Source organism: Haemorhous mexicanus, chromosome 3 (genome assembly GCF_027477595.1).
Source record: "Haemorhous mexicanus isolate bHaeMex1 chromosome 3, bHaeMex1.pri, whole genome shotgun sequence".
Taxonomy (NCBI): Eukaryota; Metazoa; Chordata; class Aves; order Passeriformes; family Fringillidae; genus Haemorhous; species Haemorhous mexicanus.
Genome location: NC_082343.1, coordinates 10,238,200 through 10,260,539, shown reverse-complemented (window position 1 = coordinate 10,260,539; position 22,340 = coordinate 10,238,200). Strand labels below are relative to the sequence as shown.

General features: G+C 40.7%; 2 protein-coding genes across 2 annotated transcripts in view; one reads left to right on the top strand and one right to left on the bottom strand.

Annotated features, from left to right (window-relative positions):
- POLR3F (RNA polymerase III subunit F) overlaps nucleotides 1-433 on the bottom strand; it is a 6,775-nt gene extending 6,342 nt beyond the window's left edge. The window contains exon 1 of the mRNA XM_059840809.1: nucleotides 320-433. Within this exon, the coding sequence (XP_059696792.1) occupies nucleotides 320-375 (56 nt within the window). The 5' untranslated portion in view covers nucleotides 376-433. The remainder of the gene's footprint in view (nucleotides 1-319) is intronic.
- On the top strand, nucleotides 332-22,340 carry DZANK1 (double zinc ribbon and ankyrin repeat domains 1). The gene is made up of 21 exons (XM_059840813.1): nucleotides 332-556; nucleotides 2,638-2,762; nucleotides 3,400-3,553; nucleotides 4,633-4,750; nucleotides 5,124-5,220; nucleotides 5,982-6,085; nucleotides 6,638-6,723; nucleotides 7,387-7,504; nucleotides 8,374-8,487; nucleotides 9,446-9,538; nucleotides 11,387-11,509; nucleotides 12,225-12,386; nucleotides 12,997-13,225; nucleotides 16,502-16,605; nucleotides 17,785-17,856; nucleotides 18,755-18,851; nucleotides 19,625-19,713; nucleotides 20,776-20,856; nucleotides 21,384-21,511; nucleotides 21,866-21,940; nucleotides 22,143-22,340. Exons 1-21 carry the CDS (start codon nucleotides 402-404, stop codon nucleotides 22,261-22,263), a joined length of 2,445 nt encoding a protein of 814 aa, XP_059696796.1. The 5' UTR covers nucleotides 332-401; the 3' UTR covers nucleotides 22,264-22,340.

Genomic DNA, 22,340 nt, shown 5'->3' with positions numbered 1-22,340 from the left:
TCTTCAGGCAGCTCGGCACCTGTGCACCATTTCCCTTTCCAAGACCAGAAAAACCCCGGGACAGCCGAAAGTGACCTGACACAACCCCCACTGCTCTCTAAGCACCTCCCAGCACGAAACTCTCAGTGTCCCCAACAACCCTCTCCTTCAGCATCTGTTTCCTCATTAACACTCGCGCGTCGAACCACCCCCCTCAGGCCTTGAACGATAAGGCCCCGCCACGCCTGCTGCCCCCCGCCCCAAAACCCGTCCTTCGTGGCCTCCACACAGCTAACCCCGCCCGGCAGCCTCCATGCCTGCCTGCGGGCGCCCGCAGCACCTGCTCTCGATGTCCATAGGATCGGGCACCTCCGGCTTCACCTTAACCTCCGCCATTGCACGGCGGTCTACGGCGCGGAGAGATGACGTCAGAGATGCGCGACGCCAGGAGCGGACGGGGCCGGTTGCCGCGCAACGGCCAATGGGCGGTGGGAGCGGCGGCGCGCGGCGTCCCTGGAAACGGAGCGGGATCGGCGGGATCGAGAGGGATCGAGCGGGATCCAGAGGGATCCAGAGGGTGAGCAGGGGTCAGACAGCAGCGATGGAGCGGGGCGAGGTGTGGGGGCCGCGCCCTGGAGCGGGCTGGGCCGCCGGCGGGGCCGTCCCCGTTCCAGGGATGCGATTCCAAAAGGCCGGAGGGAGCCTGTGGGGGTATTAGATGTTGGTTTTTTGGGGTTTGGGTTGAAGGCATTGAGACAATAATTCGTGTTCGGACTCAAAGTGTTTATTATTTCTTATCAGTAAAACAGTCTTATTCCTGTGAGTTCATCAGTTTTTCATCAGAAGGCAGAAAATGGCTAACAATCTCTTGTTCCAAGGTCTTTTAAGACTAAGAACTGACACTTAGTTTATTTTCCTTTTTAACCTAGTAACTTGTTATAAATGAATACTCCAATTTGCTAAGTAAGGAAATTTATTAAGTTGTCAAAGTATAAATTTGGAAAAAGCCAGAAGCGAGTCGACTCTGGGCCGGGTGATCAGTGTTGGGGAGACTCAGGATTTGGTCTCTATCACACCAAAGTCCCTGCGGGTCTCCAAAATGTCATTTCAAAGGGATCTGTTTTACACAGTCGTTTGGGCTCTGGAAGGGGGCTCTTCTTTAGCATATTTTAGCATATTATCATGGTTTTTCTTTTTTGCTGCCGGGATTCCTGGAACTGGGGGATAATTCCTGGAATCCTGTCAGGTGAAAACTTCCTGGCATAAACTTCTGATAGTGCCTATCAAATGCCTCCTGCTGGGGTCTTGTCAGATGAAAAAATCCCTTGAAATATACATCCCTGGAGAGTGTCCTCCTGGTGTTTGAATCTCCATTCTTTATTTGTCTGACACTGGCTTGGTACACAAGATGCTGTGGTTTTAATTTCCTTTAGCACGAATTATTGTATAACACATATCACATAACTGATCTTAAAGAGCCCACAATGAGGACTTTTCTGCCCAATTACAAAATGCCACCCAAACCCATGAAGAAGAAGGAAGAAGAAGCACGAAGAAGAAGCTCAGGACAACACCCTGTGCCCTCCATCTTGCTTCCATGCACAACATACTAAAAATCCCAAAACCTAAATTTCTCACCCAAGTGATGATACACCTACACTGCTCCCTATAATCTGTTTCACACTTTTGTGGATTCTAGCCTATCTTGAAGTCTAGGAAACTTTCTCCATGAATGAGGGTCAAAGTCAGTGCTCCCCTGGGGGTCAGGGCACCCCAGAGCAGACAGAGGAATATTCCCGGTGCCCTGGGTTTCCACAGGAGCCTGCATAGCTTTGGGATAGCGGCTGGGAGCATCAGGGAAAGGCTGAACGCCCCCTCAGGTCGGGAACAGAGCTGATCCGCCCGGGATTGGTGGGTGGGGTCAGAGGATGGACCGGGCTTGGCTCGGTGGTGCCCAAAAATGGGACAGGAGGAAGCAGAGAGAATCTGGGGCACGGGAGGTTCCACACTTCCAGGGGAAAGGTTCACCCTCAGCCCGTAAAGGAGCACTGGGACAGATAGCCCAGAGAGGGTGGGGAGTGTCCCTGGAGCACTGGAGGGTTGGTGACAGAACCAAACCCTTGTAGCACAGACATGTTTCCTGGCCCTGAGCACCAATTCCCAAGATCTGGAGTACATACTATATCTTTGTTTTGTAAAATGTCGTCATATCCAAATGCAATTTTTCATTCTTGAATTACATGACGTGATAATGACTATGTACATTAGGATAAATCAGGTTTGGCACCTGTTTCATGGATATGTTCTGGATTCACATGATAACTGGCACAAGCTTAGGAAATAGCTGATTTCTTTAGTCCTTTCCAGGGCATCCTGTACTTATTCAGGTGGCAATAGTGGGATGAGGCTGGTTTCACCTCTGACATGGTTAGGGTGGAGATTCCTGTGCCTTCCTCCTTGCATGTGTCCCTGACATGAGGTGCTGAAGCTGTTCTAGGTCAAACACACAGAATCACAGTCACAGGGTGGTTTAAAGAATCCAGTGTTCTCTCTTCAAGAGAAACAAAGACCAGGAGTCATGCTAAAAGGCTGTATTTCTGAGTGCATTCTTCTTTTTAGGAAAATGATTGTCTGCCCTTTTACTTTTCTATTTTAAAGATCCCTGCTGGGAAAAATGACAGCTGGCTCTGTCTCAGCCCCTCAGATCATCCCACTTCGAATCCCACCTCCAGGGAAAGCTCAACGGGAAATAGACACAAATACTCTCATAGAAATAAAATCAGGTATGAAAAAGGCTTTAACTCCACCTCAAACCTGTTCTTATGTGTCCATTTGAAATATTTGGCCTTTATACTTTTTTTCACATTTAATCAGGATTTTTGAAGTGTGCATTTAAGGAACTTATAAAATTGACCAGCAGATTTGATGCACCAAATACACTTGCATGTAATTTTATGCACCCAAACAATATTACTGACATAAAAATTATATGTGTTATCAGTCTTAATTGCTTCCAAGGCCAAACTTCTAAGCTGTTGCATTTGGCTTTGAGTGCAAAAACAGTGCTTGAAAGAATCATGTGCTAGGCACACTCCCAACATTGTCATTACAATTTTTGAATTGTCACCTTTTGCTGTGGCAGAAAATACCTTTTCTGTCATTGCAATGGACAAACTGCTGCAATGTTTGCATGCAAAATCATTTCACAGATACTTTGCTGTCAGAAATATTGCTTACAATGAAATTGCTTTGGTTGAGTAAGTGATATTTCATGAGAGAAACAGTTTTGATCCCAAACATTCAGTCACTTATGGAACTGCTTTATTTTCTTTATGTGAGAAAAATCAAGCACAGTAGTGAGTTCTTTGTTTTTTCAAGGTTGCCTACAGTCTGAGGAATTAATCTTTGCGTTTCTTTCAGATACACCTGAGGCCTCTATTTATTACACTTTAGATGGAAGTAAACCAGAACTCACTAGGAAACCTGGCTATGGGCCATATAACACTTTGGAGTATAAGGGTCCTATCATATTACCAGAGGGGAGAATAATGGTCAAGGCCCTGGCAGTTACAAAGTGAGTATCCTGTTTTGGTTTATTTTAGTCCTGTTTTGGCAAGGGACAGGCATCCCTGTCACAGCCTGTGTTTAAAGCTCTCCATTCCCTGCAGGTGAGAGATGAGCCTTTCCCCAGGCAGTTTGCAATCTAAATGATCCTCATGAATAGCACGGAGTTGGCTTTTTCAGGATAATTTTTATCCGTTAAAATGGATATCCATGTTTTGTGTGGTTGGATAATCTCTTGGATGTTATCTCCTGGACTCTGGGTGTCCAGTGATCCCAGAAGCTGTGGGTGAGAAGCTGATGTACTGCCCTGAGAACTCCTCCTTTGGAGAGTGACCATCAGAAACACCAGAGAAACCAGGCTGGTGTTTCTGGGGTCATCCAGTGGTTCTGTGGATTTATAGAAGCTGGTATTCCCAGGAATTTGCTTGGTTTCTCCCAAAGGATCACAGAATGCTGAACCTCACAGCTTAAGTACAACGTTGGGTGAAGCAAAAATACAATACATTGAAAGAAATCTGGATTTTGCTGTACAACCACTGACTTTGTCCAAAATAACTTCATGCTTAGAGACAGAGAGAGGACACATCAATTCTCTGTCTGTACTGTGTTGCATTATCTTTTATTTCCAAGGGAGCAGGAACTTCCACTCCACTTAGAGATTTGTGTTTGCTTTTCCCTGTTAGCAGCACCTGCAGCCAGCCTATGCTTGTGTCTGCACTGCAATACAACAACATTATATAACACACAAAACCTAGGCCTAGGTTTATTTTCTTGCCATCACTGCCTAGATTAACACTCGTTTCCAGTCTGTTTATACTAAGACATTTTCAGAGATTCACTATAGTGACAATAAATCATGCAAGAGTGGTTTGGACATTTACAGCAATTCCAATCCACTGCTGTCATTTAATAGGTATTAGAGAATGACAGTTGTTTTATCAAATAAATGTTGCCCAGGATCCAACTGCAGTAATGACTGGCAAACTTGGAAGGGATGTTCCACCTAATAAACCACATCCATCAGTGATTTTCTTGTTGAAGCACACAGGTCTGTGGCAGGTTCTTAGCTTTGTGAATATTGATTTTCAGGGACTACAGGGAGAGTTCAGTTGTGACAAAGGTGTTTGTGGTAGAGTACCAGCAACCAAACTTCCTTTTCCCTGTTGAAGATGATGACAAGAATTTCCTAAAAGATATGGTCACACAGGTAAGTTTTGGAAATTGTAGCCTCTTGTGTGAGTATAAAATGTTGTAGATATGATATTATTTAGAGATTAGGCTTTGACTGCCAGTTTTATTCACATATCTTATTTTCTCTGTTCGCCCATCTTTGCTGCTTTGGTCCTTTTTGTAATATTAAAATTTCAAGGGGACACTTCCCCCCCTCCCCGTAGTATTTTATGACTAATTGAGGTCAAATATTTTAAAAAAACATTTATCAACTAAGCTTTCCAAATTATTCCATTGAAAATAAATACTTTAAACATATACTTTTAAAATTTTAACAAATAACTACAGCAAGAGAGGATTAGTGCAAAAGCAAAAGTTTTATTTGAAATTCTAATGGAATTACATTTTAGAATAAGGAAGGTGGAACATTTACTACAAAACCTAAGAAGAACAGACTGAATGTGGAAATCAAGCCTGCCTGGGATGAAACATGCCAAGACCTTCAAGGTACAATATCACTTTATAAAACTGAGATAGTCTTCTGTTCTAGCAGAAAATAGCATGGAGTTTCCCTACTGTATCACTTGTAAAATGTGGGTAATTTTAAAACCCTCTCAGAAGACAGAACAATCTCTGGAAATTCCAGTTTAGATTGCTCAACACTGCAAATAGAGAACAAAATTTACCTTCCATACATTTCACATGATTTCTTAAAACATATTAAAGTGTCATTCATTTCTCAGCAACTCAACAAGGCCCTGTCTGTATTTCCCTTTGTGCCAGAAGGTGCTGTTAAATTGATGGGATTGCAAATCCTTTACAGAGTTTCTTTACTGATGTTTGCTTGCAGCAAGATTCCAAAATAAATACACTGAGCAGAAATGAAAGCTTCACCCAGATTTTCTCTGTAGATAAAGTCTTTTATTCCATGGCAACAGCAATGGGACTGTTTTAGAGCAGGTAATTTTATTAATGTTTACTCATTAATTTGCTCTTAGGAGCTGGGGTTTTTTTAGCATGCAGGAAGGAAGAAAACTGTAAATAAATTAAAACACAAAAGTCAGCTCTGCCAGAGAGGTGTGGGGTTTCTTCTAGTTTCGTTTCCTGTAATTCCATGCAGCTTATTTGAACCCAAAATGTAGATGCCAAATATGTTTTTAATTATGCTTAGCTAGAGTATGTAACATTCCTGTTCAGATACATGTTAGCTGAAGCATGAAGTGGGTGACAGTGGAATAACAGGATTGTAATTTTAATCTTGGAAACAGACAGAAAGCCTTCTCACAGATCCCCTCAAGGACCTCCCAGTGGTTTGGGAGCCACAGTGCACAGAGAGGAATCCACCTCAGCACAACCAATGGAGTCATTGCAGGTGAGTAAAGGGGTAGGCTGAAGAAAACTGTGCAGGGCTGTCATCAGCACAACGGTCTAAAGAAAGGAGGAGGTGAAGATTTGTGATCTCTCTTAGCTGTTAATGCCTTTGCCTGGATTCTACAGTCCTGACTGAAATGTAATGGTAATGATGCACTAGAATAGGAGTGCCCAAGGCAGGACACATTTGTCAGCATGGACAAAACCGGGCAAAGGAAATCAACACTGACTGCATTCCTACTAATTCTTTTCTAATACATTCCTGAATCTACAGTTAGCAAATACTTACTGCTATTTGTTGGTAAGTTAATAGTTAAAATTCAATATTCAGTAATGCTGTGGTGGATGAAGCAAGGCATTGATTTATTTTTACTGGAAGAAGCCATGGGTCCTTAATTCAGCTAATGGGGGACTCAAGGATGGTAGATACTCTTCAAAGCAGTGCATTTCAGTGCAGTTTATTTCAAATTGCATCACTAGCTGATTTTGCTATCTTTCTCTGCATTTTGCAAATATTTCTTTACTAAAGCATAAAGAATTACCTCTATTTCAGTTTGCAAGTTCCTCTGCAGTGACTAGCCACAAAAGCTTAGCAAGCACACACGTGTCAAGGATCCAGAGTGAAACAGATTTCCTTAAGTAAGTGGCTTCTCCTTTTAACATTTTTGTCCTTTAGAAAATATCTGATCCTTTTGCAACCAAGCTGATAATACTGTGGGCTACTATGAAAATAAGGAAGGCAAGGACAGACCCTGTCTCATAGCTGCAGAGTATAATCTAGATAGGACTTTAAAAATTCTGTTTCTTAAATGTAGTTTTCAACTGTCAGTTATCAGCTGTCTTATCATCCCTTTAAAAAAAAACTCCTAACACCCACAGGATCAGAGGATAAACTGTCTTCTCAAATGATAGTACATCCTCAGTGCTGTAGGTGAACACTGCTGACTGGAGTAGTCTCACAGAACATTAATGCTTATCAGGATGGAAAAAGTTCTGTGATCTACATCAGTGGCTCCCCGTGGTGCAGCAGTGAGGCCTGACACAGACTGCCTGTCAGGAGACCTGTTTACTTCCCACAATGAGGAGGAAAGTATAAAATTCCATAGTAGCCAGAGAGCTTTCTACCTTGCAGAGCTGTTTGAAGTTCAGAGCTCTGCATCATGGATGTTGGGGCACAGTGTGGTGTTCCACCATAGCTGAGAAATCAGCGGCCTAAGTCCTGTCACAACCAATTGCAGATTATTCATTATTATGCAGCAGTGCAATACTAAACCCAGCTCAGCCAGTTTGCTTTATTTTCAGATGTGCACATTGTTCTGCCCCTCGCCTGTCTGAGCCCTTGGCTCACTTCTGCCAGAAATGTGGATCCCCTGTCCCCCCTCTGCCATTCCAGTGCTTCTCAGTCCCTGAAGGAACACAGGTCAGCAAAACATCACAGCAATCCACACGTCATCCTTGCAAAGAACAGCAGCCTCTGCAAGTTACACAGTCAGTGCTGGCAAACCTGTTACCTACTCACACTTTCATTTCAAAGTTCTGCTCTCATTGCTTTGTTCTGCTCAATACCTTTAGCACTGGACCCAATGAAATTCTCCAGCAATGGGTGAAATTGATTTTTTCAAGTATCGTGTATTCTAATAAGGAAAACAAAGAAAAATGAATTATTTGCATATGTCAGATAACACTACCAGACCTGAAACTTTAAATGGTGGCATGTGTGGGCATATGCACCAAGTTTTTGGAGTGGTGTGTGTAACTGTCTTCCCTAAGCTCTTCCCAAGAGATCATAACCTGATCTAACAAGTCCGTGGTGTGTTTCCCTTCCTGTATCATCAGAAAGTTGTCTGGTCTTGGCAATGACCAAGATTCACCACCTCCTTAGATTAGGTTCATAATTAGGAGAATTTCAATTACCTGTATGAAGTGGGTGACAGTGTAATAACAGGATTGTGACTTTAGTCTTGGAAACAGAAAGAAAGTCTTCTCACAGGTCCCCTCAAGAACCACAGCACCTTGCCAGTCCTACTATATTTTATAGTATCATTTTCATTTTATTGAAAATTACCTTAATACCTTTCTGACATTCTCTTTCCAGATGTCTTAATATTTTCTCAGTATGATCCTTAGAGCTTTATGGATCAGTATCAGCATCAGTTGCTGACAATTGCTATGTTTCCAGTGACCTTGCTGCTGATGTAGATTCCAGCTAGGAAAATACTGAAATCTCATGACAACCTTAATAATCTCATTGTGGTCCCTAACATAACTGTGATGTGGCTTTTCCTTCAGATGGCACCGTGCCTTGAATGCAGACATCTTGTGCCAATGAATACACCCACTTGCATTATCTGTGAGGCACCAATAGCTCCACAGCTGCAACCCCAAAACAACATCTGCATAAAGGTAATTGAGAATAAGAAAAAAAAAATAGTGATTTAACTCCTGGCATGCATTTTTCTAACAGATGGCTTCATTACAAATATTTAGATCCAAGCCATCTTTGTATAATTACATCATGGACAGCTTTAAGAGTTAGTGAGATTTAAAACAGCTTGAATGGAAAAAGGGATTAAAGATTCCCCAGTACAAGAAAGACATGGACATACTGCTCTTGAGAAGGAAGGAGTGGCAGAGGCTGTGTGTGATGGGCTGACCTTAACCCCCATTTCCCTGTGCTGCTGAGGAGGGCAGGAGACAGAGAATCAGGAGGAAAATTAAGTCCAGGAAGGAGGGAGGAGTGGGGGGGACGATTTTTTTTGAGATTTGGTTTGATTCCTCATTTTTCTACTCTGATTTGATTGGTAATAACTTCAGTAACTTTGCCCAAGATGAATCTCTCTTACCCCTGATGGTAATCAGTGAGTGATCTCTCCCTGCCCTTAAACTCATGAGCCTTTCATTATATTTTCTCTTCTCTGTCCAGCTGAGGAGGGGAGTAATAGAATGGCTTTGGTGGGCACCTGGTCTTCAGCCAGGATCAACTCACCACCAGAGGTCTTTTAAGACACCTCATAGTGCTATGGTATTATATTATTAATAATAATTGTCTATGCAGGTACTGGACTGTCTGATTTTTGTGAGGATAGTGACTAAGCAAACTGAAACCAGAGTATACAAAGGCCTGGAGATACTGATACTGAATCTCCTGAGGAAACTATACCATAATTAAAAAAAAAATAGTCCCCATGTGATGAGAGGCAACATGGCCTAACTAAAATGTGGAACAGCCCAGACTTGAAGAATATCCTCTATCTGCAGGGCTGAATAACCACAGCATTTTTTAAGATCAAGTATTTTTCTTTGTCTTTTTGTTGACAGTTTTCAAATACTATGTGAAATCTATCTTCTCTCTATTTAAAAGGGCAAAGTCATTTGTCAGGTGTGTGGCACAGGAAATCCTCTTCACCATAAACACTGTGCAACTTGTGAGAGCAAACTGCCTGAAGTACAGATGGTAAGGCTTCAATCCCACTGGGTGAATCAAAACACAGCAAAACATCCTTTATCTCTGGAAAACTGAAGTCATGTCCCCATGCTACCAAAGCAGAGATTCTCTCCCCAGTGTCACAAATGTCCAGCTAAACATGAGTGTCTCATGGACCTTCAAGTTTCTGACATGGAAGTCAGGATTGGGAATGGCCTTGAGAAAGCTCAGAATGCTCTTAGAAAATGGGTACTCTTGACTCCAAGGGAGTCTGTTTGTGTCCAGATTACTTTCAATTGCAATAGAAGAGTTGAGTATATACATCAGGAACAACATTCACACTGATTTTCAGTTTCTATTTTCTGAAAATAGAATAGGCTTTTGCATTATTTTTCATATCTCCACTTTTACATTATTTTTCTTATCTCTACTTGCTGCTTCTCCTACATGCATACAGCTAGCATGCTTGTATTTGGCTGTGACTCTGCACAGAGGTGAGAAAAGCACTGAAATATTACCTCTAAAATTGCTCTGTTTCAACTCCCTGTTTATCTTGGTTCCTTAGAAGAATTTTATTTTCAGTTCTGAAAAAATCCTGTATGAAAAATTCACTTCTCCATGTTGTGGTAAATACAAAAACGATAGAACAATAATGGTTTGCAAGTTAAAATCTTCTGATTATAATGATTAACATCCTGAGTTCTAAAACTGTCTATAGCAAGAGGCAAAAGTCTCTTGTATAGCCACATAAGTGTCATTTCAAAGTGAATTTCAGTAGGATTCTGCACTTGCCTAAGATAAATGTATGTTTGGCTGCTTCACTGAATGCAGATATATGTGTAGATAATATGTAGCTGCATTTGTAGTTAGGCATGTGACTTGAATGTGAGAGCTGTATAACTGAGAAAGTTAAATGCTTACTAAGAATTATTAATAGCAATCAGAAAATTTGCTAATAATAGTGGTTAATAAGTGATAATAGCAGTATTTTTAATAATAGTAATAATGCTGATGTCATTATTAATGGCTATGAAATAATTTATATTTAGAACATACTTAGACTTATGCTTTTCTAAATTTTATATTCCAACTGAACCCCCAAATTACACTGTTCAAATCGTAATGCAGGCCACGGATTAAAACTGGGCTGTTTTGTGTTTGCTTACTTGCTGTTATGGTGTAATCAAAATAATTTTCCTTGGGTTCTGTCCCCTCTCCATAATCCTGACTTGTAGAGAAAATAAACTGCATAAACCTTAAGGCAAAACCTAACAAAACATTTTCAAGTCCTATTTGTCCTGACTGGGATCTATACTTAAGCTCTGGAAGTTTCAGATGAAAAACCTGTTTTGCTTACTCATATAAGTTAATTGTAGAAAAGTTGGGTAATATATAATTTGCACAAGGCAAAAGAGTGCAAAAAAAATATTTATGCAACAAATTCCAAACTGTGAGGAAACTCTTTGCCTGAACACATTCTCCCTGCCACACTACCAAAAAGAAAGGTATAAGGAAAATTGTGTGTTGGATTTGAAAATGCAAGTTTGTCAGTAGAGAAGACTCCATCTTAATTTCATATGTACCTATTAATAAATACTCAGTTTAAAAGCACACCATTGATAAGGTTATTTTTTAGTGCTAGTTCTGCTAAACATATTTTCAGATTAATTAATGCTACATTTTACCATGGTTTTGTAATTAAAATTATAGGTTAGATCTAAGTCACTCTGTGGCTCGTTCTAAGCTGCAATAATTCCTTTAGGCTGAATATTACTGTATGTTTCCAGAGCAGCTTGCTTTCCTCTTTCCCCTTGTTAGGCTTGTGGACTTTCCTTCATGAGGAGCATTTTCTGCCTAATGCTTGTTTTGTTTAACCAGCCCATGTTTGGAGGAGACTCGTGCCCAGCTCTGCAGGGCCAGCCAGGGAAGACGGCTCGGTGCTCCAAGTGTGGCGGCGTGAACCAGAGCGACGCCCGCTTCTGTGCCTGGTGTGGGGCCAAGGCACGTGCTCCTGCTGCCTGTGGGGACAAACCTGGGGCTGCTTCTCTGCAGCAGTGTCACACTGCTCTGTGCTAAGCTCCTGCCAGTCAGTAAACACTGTTATCATCGAGATACTTGCTCAGAGCATAGAGGATTGGGTACGGAAAAACGAATGGCTTAGATGATGTCCTGACCCCACATCAGTCAGTGATCCCAGGGTTTACAGCTGCAAACAAATTATCATGGGTCAACAGGTCATTGCATCAGCTGAGATGCAACAGCCCTGTGCTCAGGCAAAGTAGCTTAACCATCAAAGGTTAAAGTACAGGCTGACCCAATGCAAGTTTTCCCATAACAGCTCTGGGCTATAATCACCTATACAGGCAATTAGGATATGAGATGATGCATGCAATTGTTTTGACTGAAGGCCTCCTTAACTTCAGTAAGGACAAGTACTTAACTGCTGCTCAATAGAGTTACAGTCAGTGTAAACAAGTTACCCTTGTACAGTGCTTCTACCTAAGATCACACTCAAGGAGAATTTATTCTCTGTGAGCTGAATGCACATAAAATTTGAAACACACCCCTACATGCATAAATAACCATTAGTCCTGTACTGTACTAGGGCATTCAGGGTGGTACTTTACTTCCTTTTAATTCATTCCTCTGCCCTTATCATTCCTGAGTTATTCATCCTATGCTTCTCTAGTGACAAATGTCGTTTTGAACTTTCCAGCCTGGACCTCCTCCATCCTACTTTACTTGTTCCAAGTGTGGTACCAGCAATCAGCCCTATGCTCGCTTCTGTGTGTCCTGTGGTGTCTACATAGAGCCCCCATCCAGACAGAGCTCTCCTGGCACTCCCATGGACCGTGGGGACCCCCTGGCATCCTCCCAGGTAGGACGCACATTGATAAAAAGCCAGGTTTGAACTCAGCTGAGAGGCTGTTCCACTGGGGGGATGGATCAGCACAGCTCCATTCATTTCCTTGGGACAGTTCTGTGGGCAGGGAGCACAAGGAGGATGAAAATGTTTGTTTTGCTTTCTGCTGAAAAGCAGCCTCAGCCCAAGGTCTCAATCCAGTCTCTTTGTAAAGGGCAAAGTGAGAAACAGTCAGCTTTTCAAAAGTCTCTTCAAGTAGTTTTATCTTATTGGCTGTGAATTATTTGTGGTCTGCTGATATGAGGTATTCTTTCACACAAATGTATTAGTTGTTTTTAAACTGTTTTAAGACAGAGCCCAATACTTAACAAAGCCAGCTTTTGCCCTACAAAGCTTTTGCCCTACATGTTCCCTGGCAATCATGAAGAATTTGGATTTTGCTTGAATATTTGTGATAAGTTGCATTGTTGTTACAGACTGGTAATCAAAAATTTTAAATTGTTAATTATTCTTCCTGCTAGCTTTTTGATTCCCTTACAGTTTGGTGTTCTGGTTAGTTATGCTTGTAAGCCATTGAATTATATCTATATTACTTATATTTTCCCTTCTCCTCCACCCCCCACAGGCAAAACTATTACAGGCTCAAGTTGCCTGGCAAACTTGTCCTGTTTCCTTGCCCAAATCAAGGGCAGAACTAACAGAAAGAGAAGATAAAGGAACCCAAACCATTGGACTTTTTTACCCATCCAGCAAACTCTTGGAAAAGAAGGAGCTTGAGCTGATTTCACAAAAAGAAAAGATGGAAAAGATGAGTGATCATAAGCCTGTCCTGACAGCCATTAGTCCTGGAAAAGGTTAGAAGTTCTGATTTTATGATTTCTAAACAGTTTATGACGTTTCTTTTTTTCTGGAAAATATTATAGTGTATGGAATGTGGCATCAGTAGGACACTGATTTACATCTTTACGAGTCTGTGTTTCCACCAGTCATTTGTAAATGCACTGTCTTGGAATTCAACCACTGATCTCCACCAACAGCTGAAATAAAGCTTTCAGCAATATCAAAATTGGGGTTACTGAGCCCTGTGCAGCCTTACTAAATTGTTAGCAGTTTGATTTCTTCAGATCCAACTAGACTGGAGGCAGGTGTCCTGTATTGGAATTGGAAACCACTGAACAGCTCCCAGCTCCCAGCACCCTCCCCAGCCCCTGCCACGTGAAATTCAGGCAGAGCTGTGATGGCACCTGCAGAGATATTGATAAACAAAACTCTGAGACACAGGGGGTCAGAGCTCTTGAAAACATGATGAAGGTCGTTTACATGAACAACTTGTTTGGGGTGCTGTTGTGGAATAAATTATAGAAGCTTCAGAAGCAAAGGAAACTAAACTAGAGGAAGGGATTCTTAACAGGATTATTGAAACATCACTCATTGAAGAGTCTTTCCTCTCACAGACCACAGTAGGAGCAGTATCAGTAGTGCAGATAACTTTCTTTCACAGTGAGTTTTGTGGTCTCTTGTTCTTTGTGGAATCACTTGGCTGTGTGCTGTCATTAAATGCTTGCCACTTTTAGGGGTTTTAGTTTTACAATCCTGAGAAATCTTCAGCTTTCTGGATCCCAAACCCTTGAAGACAATCCATCAGTATTAATTAGGAATCTAATAAAAGGCTCAGTGAGCAAAATTGTCTTTAATCTCACAGGGCAGTCCAGCTGGGCAATCCATAGAATGAGTTAATTTTAAATCATTACAGCACCAAACCCTGGTTTAGAGGAGCAGTTGCTCCTTTGGATCCACTTTCTCATCTAGCTCTCTTCAGCAACTAGATGAACAACCCCTCAGGATGCTACCAGAATTAATTTTCTATTGGGTAGTAAAAGTTGCTAATGAATGTTAGAAATTCATCTTTTGACTCTGTGTGTCTGTATTCAGATGGACTCTGATTCTTAAAATAATCACTGGGGAAATCTGTTTTCCTCCTCCCTTCCTCTGAAATGTGACATGTTCTGTTAGGCATCACTGTAGGAAATACAACACTTGACTCAACATGTTAGGGAGCTTAATTTAGTCAAAGATAAAACAGGACTGGCCCCTAATAGTGTGAAGAAAAAAGCAAAGTCACACTGAATATTTGTATATCTCTGTCAGAAGTGCAGCTCTTGACTTGTGAGTGAGAACTGCTGTCACTGGGAAAGGTTGGGGAGGAATTCTGAGCTGCTTTTGAATTCTTTTCACTTTTATCTACTTAGCAGAGGTAACTTTGTTGAAGTTGCACTGTGTAATGTATTCTGCTTTAGATCCTGCCAAGGACTGAGGAACTTATTTCATTCCATAAATCAATAAATGTCTCTTACAGTCAGTTCATGCTGAGTCGTATACATGGCTTGAAACGATCTGTATCAACAAGACCATGTACTATCACCCAGGAAAATCTTGTTTATATATGCCAAATATGACCATTACTTCTACAATCAATATAGGATCAGACATTTGATATTCAAGTTTTTAAATAAAAGTTATTAAATAAAATGGTGGAGGTTATTATTTCTTGACCATATCAACTATTAACTAACCTTCTTTTAATGTGTGCAGATTAAAAAAAAATATTAAACAGTTAAGGGGCAAACAACAGCAGTACCAAAACACTAATCCTCTGGTGTATACTGTATTTCTTTTTTTGCTGTACTTTCAGTCTGTTTTGAACAGCAACCAAGACATTTACCAGGTAAACTTTACAAAGAACTTCCCTTTTCTACTGTAGCAAAGGTTAAAGGTGTGATGTAGGTATAATCTGCTATTGCTAGCATGGATTCAAGTATTCCATCAATGCTGCCAATAATCCTTCGAGATATAATAGAGCATCAACCATGCAAGAATATGTTCCTGACAATCTGGATTTTTTTCAAATAAAATCTGGGGATCTGGGCTAGTTATGAACCACTTTATTGCAAATAATACTGACTTCTATGGAAGGATCACTCAGCAAGTAGTCTATTTTAGATGTTTTAAACACTGCTTTCAGCTTGTATTAGTTTTGGTATATGAGACCACAGCAGGGAACAGTTCATGTTGTTCTGTGGATCCTTCTTTTTCTATTCATTTAAAGCTGCTTAACAAGTAAGATTTGTTGGTTTAATTTGTCATACCATCATTTGTCAACCTTGAGTCTTCCAAGCACAAAACTCCTTGTACCCTTGCTTTGTCTTGTAAAAGCCAGAGCAGCACTTCCCTTCTGGCTTGGTCTCTTTTCACTGTTTTAAGCTTCACTTAACGTGAAGGAAAGGATAAGGTCAGAGCAGCTGCATTGTGTAAGTTAAATGAGGTTACCAAGCCTACACAGTTTATTTACAACAAAATAAAAAGAGAAAATCAGCCAGATCCTGAAAACAAACAGTTAAAAATGAGACCAAGTCCATTTGTTTTTTTCTCTGATGAAAACAAAATGTAGCTCTGGAATTGCCTGGACAGGATGTGCAAAAGCTTTAAATGGCTTAAGATGAGTTTTTAATCCAGGCACATTCAGCCCCTCATGTTTTGTGCCCTCTATCAGCATAAAGGAATGCTGACTCTCTCCCAGCAATCCTGACAGGCAAAAGAGCAGGAATGCTTAAGCTTTTAATATGCTCTCACATATATAATTGAAATGAATTTATTTGGAGGGTAATTTACACAGACCAAAATGTTGTGTATCCTGAGTTTCTGTGTTTGCAGTTTTCATATTTGGATTATTGTTCCCTGTCATTTATCCTAAATCAACTAAAAATCAGTTCAATAACACATAATTGCTTAATTGTGATATTTTACTTTTTTCTTTTCTTATGATCTGGAATGGTGTGAGATTTTTCCCTTCACACAGAATCAGTTTTGACTCCTAAGGATCGTTCCAAGACTTGGCTTTGTTGTGAATAGAGGGCCCTAAGGATGAATTATAACTATAGATGAAACAGTGTTTCACCTGGCTTTTCAGGGTATAACTTCCTTCTCATTTTCTTGATTAGATGAATTTTCTACAGGGTTTTTTTTTTTGTCTCAATGAAACTGTGCTATCTTTTAAATCTTCCATCACTTGACTAGAAGGAATGTTAATCACATTTTAAGGGTTTTTCTCCTGCTTAACTCCCTGTGAACAGGTTACTGGAGAAAACAGCTGGATCATGTTTGTGCTCATCTACGAAGCTATGCCCAGAACAACCTTGAATTCAGAACACTGATTGGAGAACCTCAAATGGGAAAGGTAGGAAGGAGCTTGTGTGTAATATCTTCCTATGGAGGGTCATGAAAAGATTATTGTGGCTGCTACATAAACACTGGAAAAGTAAATGTCTCCCTTTTCTTTACATGCTGATCTGTTTGTCATTTGTCTTGTTTGGTTGTTCCATTTTTTGGTCAGTCTTCTCCTGAAGACTTTTTTCTGCTTTTTTTCCAGTGGCAATTCCTATTCTCTCACCTAAGAGCTATAAGGGGAGTGAGAAATCCTTTGCTCAGCTGCTTTTATATAGTAAGAAGGTGGAAAACTTCTAGGACTCCTTCCTAAGGAATAGATACTCCAGTAGAAACTTTGCACCAGATTTCTATATTCACTGAGACCTATTGTGCACCAGAATGTTCAGAAGCTGCAGTGTAACTATAAGAGAATATCTGCTTAATAGTTGAGATACAGTCCATTGCAACTAACTTCCTCTGCTAGAGGATTCAAAAGGATAGCCTGGAGAATATAAAATTGCCTAGGGGAGGCTATTTCTGCTGCTTCCTGGCCTTTTGTCAGTTTATTGCCTTAAAAGCAGTGCCCCCAGAAGTAACAAATGGTTCAAAGCAGATGCCAACTATCTGGGTTTAATGCTGTTTTTTCAGTTTTTCACCTGGATTAAAAATATAATCAACCTTACCTCAAAATTCTCAACCAGCTGCAATATAATCTTCATTCCACTTCTTTACAATCCCCTGTGCACTCATTTTTGTATGACTTCCATAGACTTGTTGCCAGCAGTACTGTCTCAAAGGACTGATACACAAAGGCACCAAAGTGTTAATACAGACTGTGCTTCCCCAGACTGGTGTCACTAAAGCAGCCACCAGTTCTCCTGGATCTGGGAGTCCCAAGAACAACACAACCTTTTATGCAGCTACAAAATCTCAGTGGAGAATGACTGAACTTCCATGAAATGCAGCCTCATTACAGTTTTGGATTAATTTGGTGTTTCGGTTGTTATGAAATTTCCAGTTACTCAAAACACACCTGCCCCTTTCTCATGGACATGGGAAGTGTTGGTACAATATCATAAGGAGGCAAAGGCCACGTGTGTGATTTTGTGCATTGGCTGCACAAGAAACAGCATCAGCAAGAATTATTCTTTAAAGTACTTCTCTGGGGTTTTTTTGCTAAGATATACTAATGGCTCCTCTTTCCTTTTAGATCAATTATGCCACCATCTCTGAAGATGACTATGAAGTCACTATTACGTTAAATTTTGCTGCTGTTAACAAGGTCAGTTCATGGGATGGGGCCTGTTGAGAGGCAGCTGGTCTAAAGCTGTCACTAGAGCAGTGTAATGCTGATAAATTTTTAATTCAGGTCTAAACGAGAAATGTTTTTGTTCAGAGGGTGTTACCTTACCTCTCCAGAGAAAATAATCTTTTTGTTTCTCTATTGGAGCTGGATGAACAGGTATCCTTATCTGATTAAGCCAGACTTCATGGTTATGTTGCTACCATCTCACATTTTGTTAGTATTAACTTTCTTCTTTCAGCTGATGTTGTTTGATGATTCTAGCACCCCCCTAGCTTTTGATCTCAGAACCTGCTTTTCTTCAGCCTGCAAAGTGTGCTCTTAAAAACTAATCTTAGTAATTTTCAATAATTTGGAGATAACTTTTGTCAAAGCTCCTGTTAGATATTCCAGATTTTGAATAGAGCTATCTCGGGAATTACCATGTTCCAAAAATCACAACATACACATTTCCAGCTTTTCAAGATAAAAATCTGCCATTTCAAAAATCCAAAATTCAGACTGTGTCTCTTGTGTAGAATCTTGGAAAGTTTACCTTGTCACATGAGGCCTGAAACACTGTATCACATTATTTCAGAAGTGAAATTTCTCAAGTGGTAGAAACACTTTCATTTGGATGAGAATATCCATTTCATTAACTGAGGTTGTATCACTTTTTTTCTAAATCAAAAGAAATACCTAACACAAGGTTCAGAAAAAAATTGCTACATAATTTTGCCTCAAAACAGAATTCAATAACATATGATGATGTCTTGTGGTAATTTGACACTGATATTCAAAGCCTATGTATTTTCTCATTGGCAAGTGTTGTGCCACTAAGATTATAGCAGCATTACATGAAAATCTTAGTAACTGCCTGCATTTGATGGTTCTACAGGATATTCATCCTAACAGAGCAGTGAAGTTCAACAATGATTACCTGAGTGCTGGAACAGAACTCACAGATGGACAGGATGGCAGTCAGACTAATTTCGGTGAGATTTTTTCCTCCCTGTCTTTACAGTAGACCATAAATAGAGCAGAGAAGTAGTGCTTGGAAGCTTAAACACCAAGGCAGGCAAACATTCTGTGTCTATTTAAGTTGATCTTTTAAGTCTCAAAACATGTCCAAGTTGAGATTTAAACAATGTACAGATGCTCTCAAAAACTCCTGGGAACTTCATTCCTGGAGAGCTGAGGAGACCAGTGAACTGCAGCCACAGGTCACAGCAGTGCTTTTATTACAGCACTAAACTTTAGATGTTTCACATACTCTTTTATAATAGGAACCATAAATATCAATGTTAACTCTACTTCTGAGCTCTGGCATATTGGGCAGGGTTGAGAAATTATGAAATACATTCAGGAAGAGATGTTTAACTGCAATCTCCCACTAGTGTCAGTAACAGCTCAGCATTTTGGGCATCTCATTTTGGACTTAGGTTTTCATTAAATCAGCCAGTTGTAAAGTCAGCATAACAATTCAGGAATTCCTATAGCATAGTTTGACATACTTATTTCAGATGTAAGTTTCATCCACTTTGTGCTTCCTGTTTGAGGCTTGGCAAGAGGCAGTCACTGCACAGGGAGCTGTGCAACCTTTTGTTAAAACCAGTTTCAACTGCAAAAAGTATTTCATCACTTTCTCGTGTGGAAAACTGATAAATACTGCTTTGATTTTGGATAAATTATTTCCAGATCTCTGCTCCAAGTTCTAGTTAGGATACTGACTTTGCTTTGAATTAACACTTGTTTTCCTTTCTGGTAGGCAGAGATGATCGTAATCTTTTCTATTCAAAAAGCAAAATAAAGAGAACCAAGTCAAAAACACTCATGGGACAGGAATATAGGCTCTCTGTAAGTATCCTCTGCAAATACAGGAAAAAAATTCATAGAGCAGCACTAACATGAAGGAGGACACCCAGGCATTAAAATAGAAAGGTTTTAACCCTGACTGGGGACGGGGGATAAAAGTCCAACTTAATACAAAACCTGAACATTGGAAACTGACATTTAGTTCAGAACTGAAAATAACTAATTTGTTTTTCTAAGAGTTTAATTAGATTTTTTCTCTCATTTTGAACCCATTCAATTTTGACATTGCATTAGGCCTAAGGACTAGTGCAGTGGTTCTCTTACAGGTTTTCTTCAGAGGCAACATCATATGGAGGTATTGTCATCTTCCCTTGACTTTACAACATTTGACTCCATAGAGGCCTAGTTTAATTCAAGAAGCAAAGACTTTCTTTCACTAGAGACCAAATTTCCTGAAAGAACTGTCTGCGAAAGGGATTGTCAGTAATGACATGGAAATTTCAAAAGGGAAATGTGCATTAATCTAAGCTTGGGTCAGTCAGCCAGCTCAACAGGTGGGAGAAGATACAAAGCTCTGTGATATGAGTCCAGAGATAAAAATGCTTGGTCAAGTGACTGAGCTTTCAAAATGAGAAAAGATTGAAAGTTGAGAAGAAATAAAAGGTTTTAGGTTTTGTTGTTTGTTTGTTAAGATTTAGTAAACAAATTTTACTGAGGCAAAACATACACATTTTTAAAACAAAATACTTCCACAAGTTCTGGAAGCTTCAAACTTTACTCCTAAACATGTACCCATGTTTAATTTTACTGTGCTGAGCAGATCTTTGTACAGCCCTGGAGAACTGCATTGTCATAAAGTGAATAATTTGCAGACACACATTGCTGAATGAAGACCTCAGTAGTGACATATTAGCCAAGGTTACCCAACACTTGCTCAGGTTCAGAAAGACATTCCCAAAAAAGTCAGGGATTAGTAACAATGAGGCTCAGATACATCAAATTCATGTCACTGTGTGCATTTTGCACTTTCATTCCATGCAGAATCTAGCCCACCTACTTGTATTTTCCCTGTGTGAAACATTCCTGGCTATTGTGTCTCCACAGCCAGAGTCCAGACAGCTGCTGGATGAGCTGGGTCAAACTGGGAAAGGAAGAATCACCTTCATAAAACAATTGCTCAGTGATGTAAGTAACACTTGCTGAAGTTCCCTTTTTCAACTCTTTGGCTGTCTACTGCATTAATATTAGCCTGGAATGCAACTTCAGCTTGATGATTAGGAGGCAACAGCCTTGCAATACCAGTGTTCAGACTGAAAGAGCATTTTAGAGAAGATAGAGCCTGTTTTACATTTACAGATGATCTCTCCAAATTTCTATTTGGTCAGCCCATAAGGCAGTCTTCTCTGGGTTTGTCAAAGCCAAACAAAAAAAAAGGTATTAGTTTTATAATTTAGGATCAAGTCCTCTGTATAACAAAGGCAAGCATAATCTCTGTGGTTCTGCTCTGGGATCTCATTTGCCTACTGCTCCACACATTAACTCTGGCTTTGAGCTAGATGACAAACATTTTCAGAAGCAAAACAACACACTTTGAACCTCTCTCTGTCTTGAGCATGAAGCCCATTTGCCAACCTGAACTGGCATAACAGAAAAGCGAGGTGGAAGCTGAAGAATCTGTTTTAGCAGCCCCCTTTGCCTGTGCTCTGTTCCAGGGAGCTGACCCCAACTCCCTGAGCCAGGAGGAGCGCCCTGCCCTCACAGTTGCTGTCCTGAACAAGCACACAGGAGCCATCTCCCCTCTGGTGCAGAAAGGGGCTGACATTGACCAGCAGTCAGGGCCGTGAGTTCCGATCCTTTGCCTTGGCGCTTCCCAAGTTTTACCAAAAGAAATCACATGTGCTCCAGTTTCAGAGAGAACTAAAGCCCATCTCTCCTCCACAAACATGTTCCTTTCAAGGACAGTATCCACACTCCCTCTTCCAGTTGCCAGCTTTGAAGATTTCTCATAACTTCTGTTATAAAACCTGCTGTTCTATTCACTTCCTTCCCCCACCCACTTCAACTTAGTATGATAAACATCACCAAAGCCTACCACACTTCTCGTGTGTTCTGTTCATCCTCCTATTCACTTTCCTAAGTTTTATTTCCTGAGTTTCCTTAGGTAGTAAGTGCATTGCTCATTCCTCCCGTGCAGGCACAACAACACAGCTCTCCATGAGGCAGTTCTGCTGGGACTGGAGGGAGAGGAGAGCATCCGAGCCCTGTTAGGGTAGGTACTGTGGCTGGGCCTCCAGCCTGCCAGCACAGACCTGCCTGGCACCACTGGAGGGCCAGAGCCTGCCCTGTATTCCTGTGGGAAGGAGCATCCAGAAATTCCAAAGTTACTCCACATCAACATTCACCCACAAGCCACTTCACCACTAAGTGCACTGAATTGAAGCAGTTTAAACCAATGTGTTCTGTATTTCCAGCTGCAATGCAAGTGTGCAAAAGAAGAATGCAGCAGGGCACTCGGCGCTGGATTTGGCTGTTGCAGCTGGAGATAATAAGGTTATTTCACTGTTCCAAGTAAGTGTGGATAGAAAGCACTGAACAAACTTATGTGACACAGGAACATTGTTCTCATCAATGTGTTATTACAACAAACTTTTTCCCCAAATAAAGCTGAA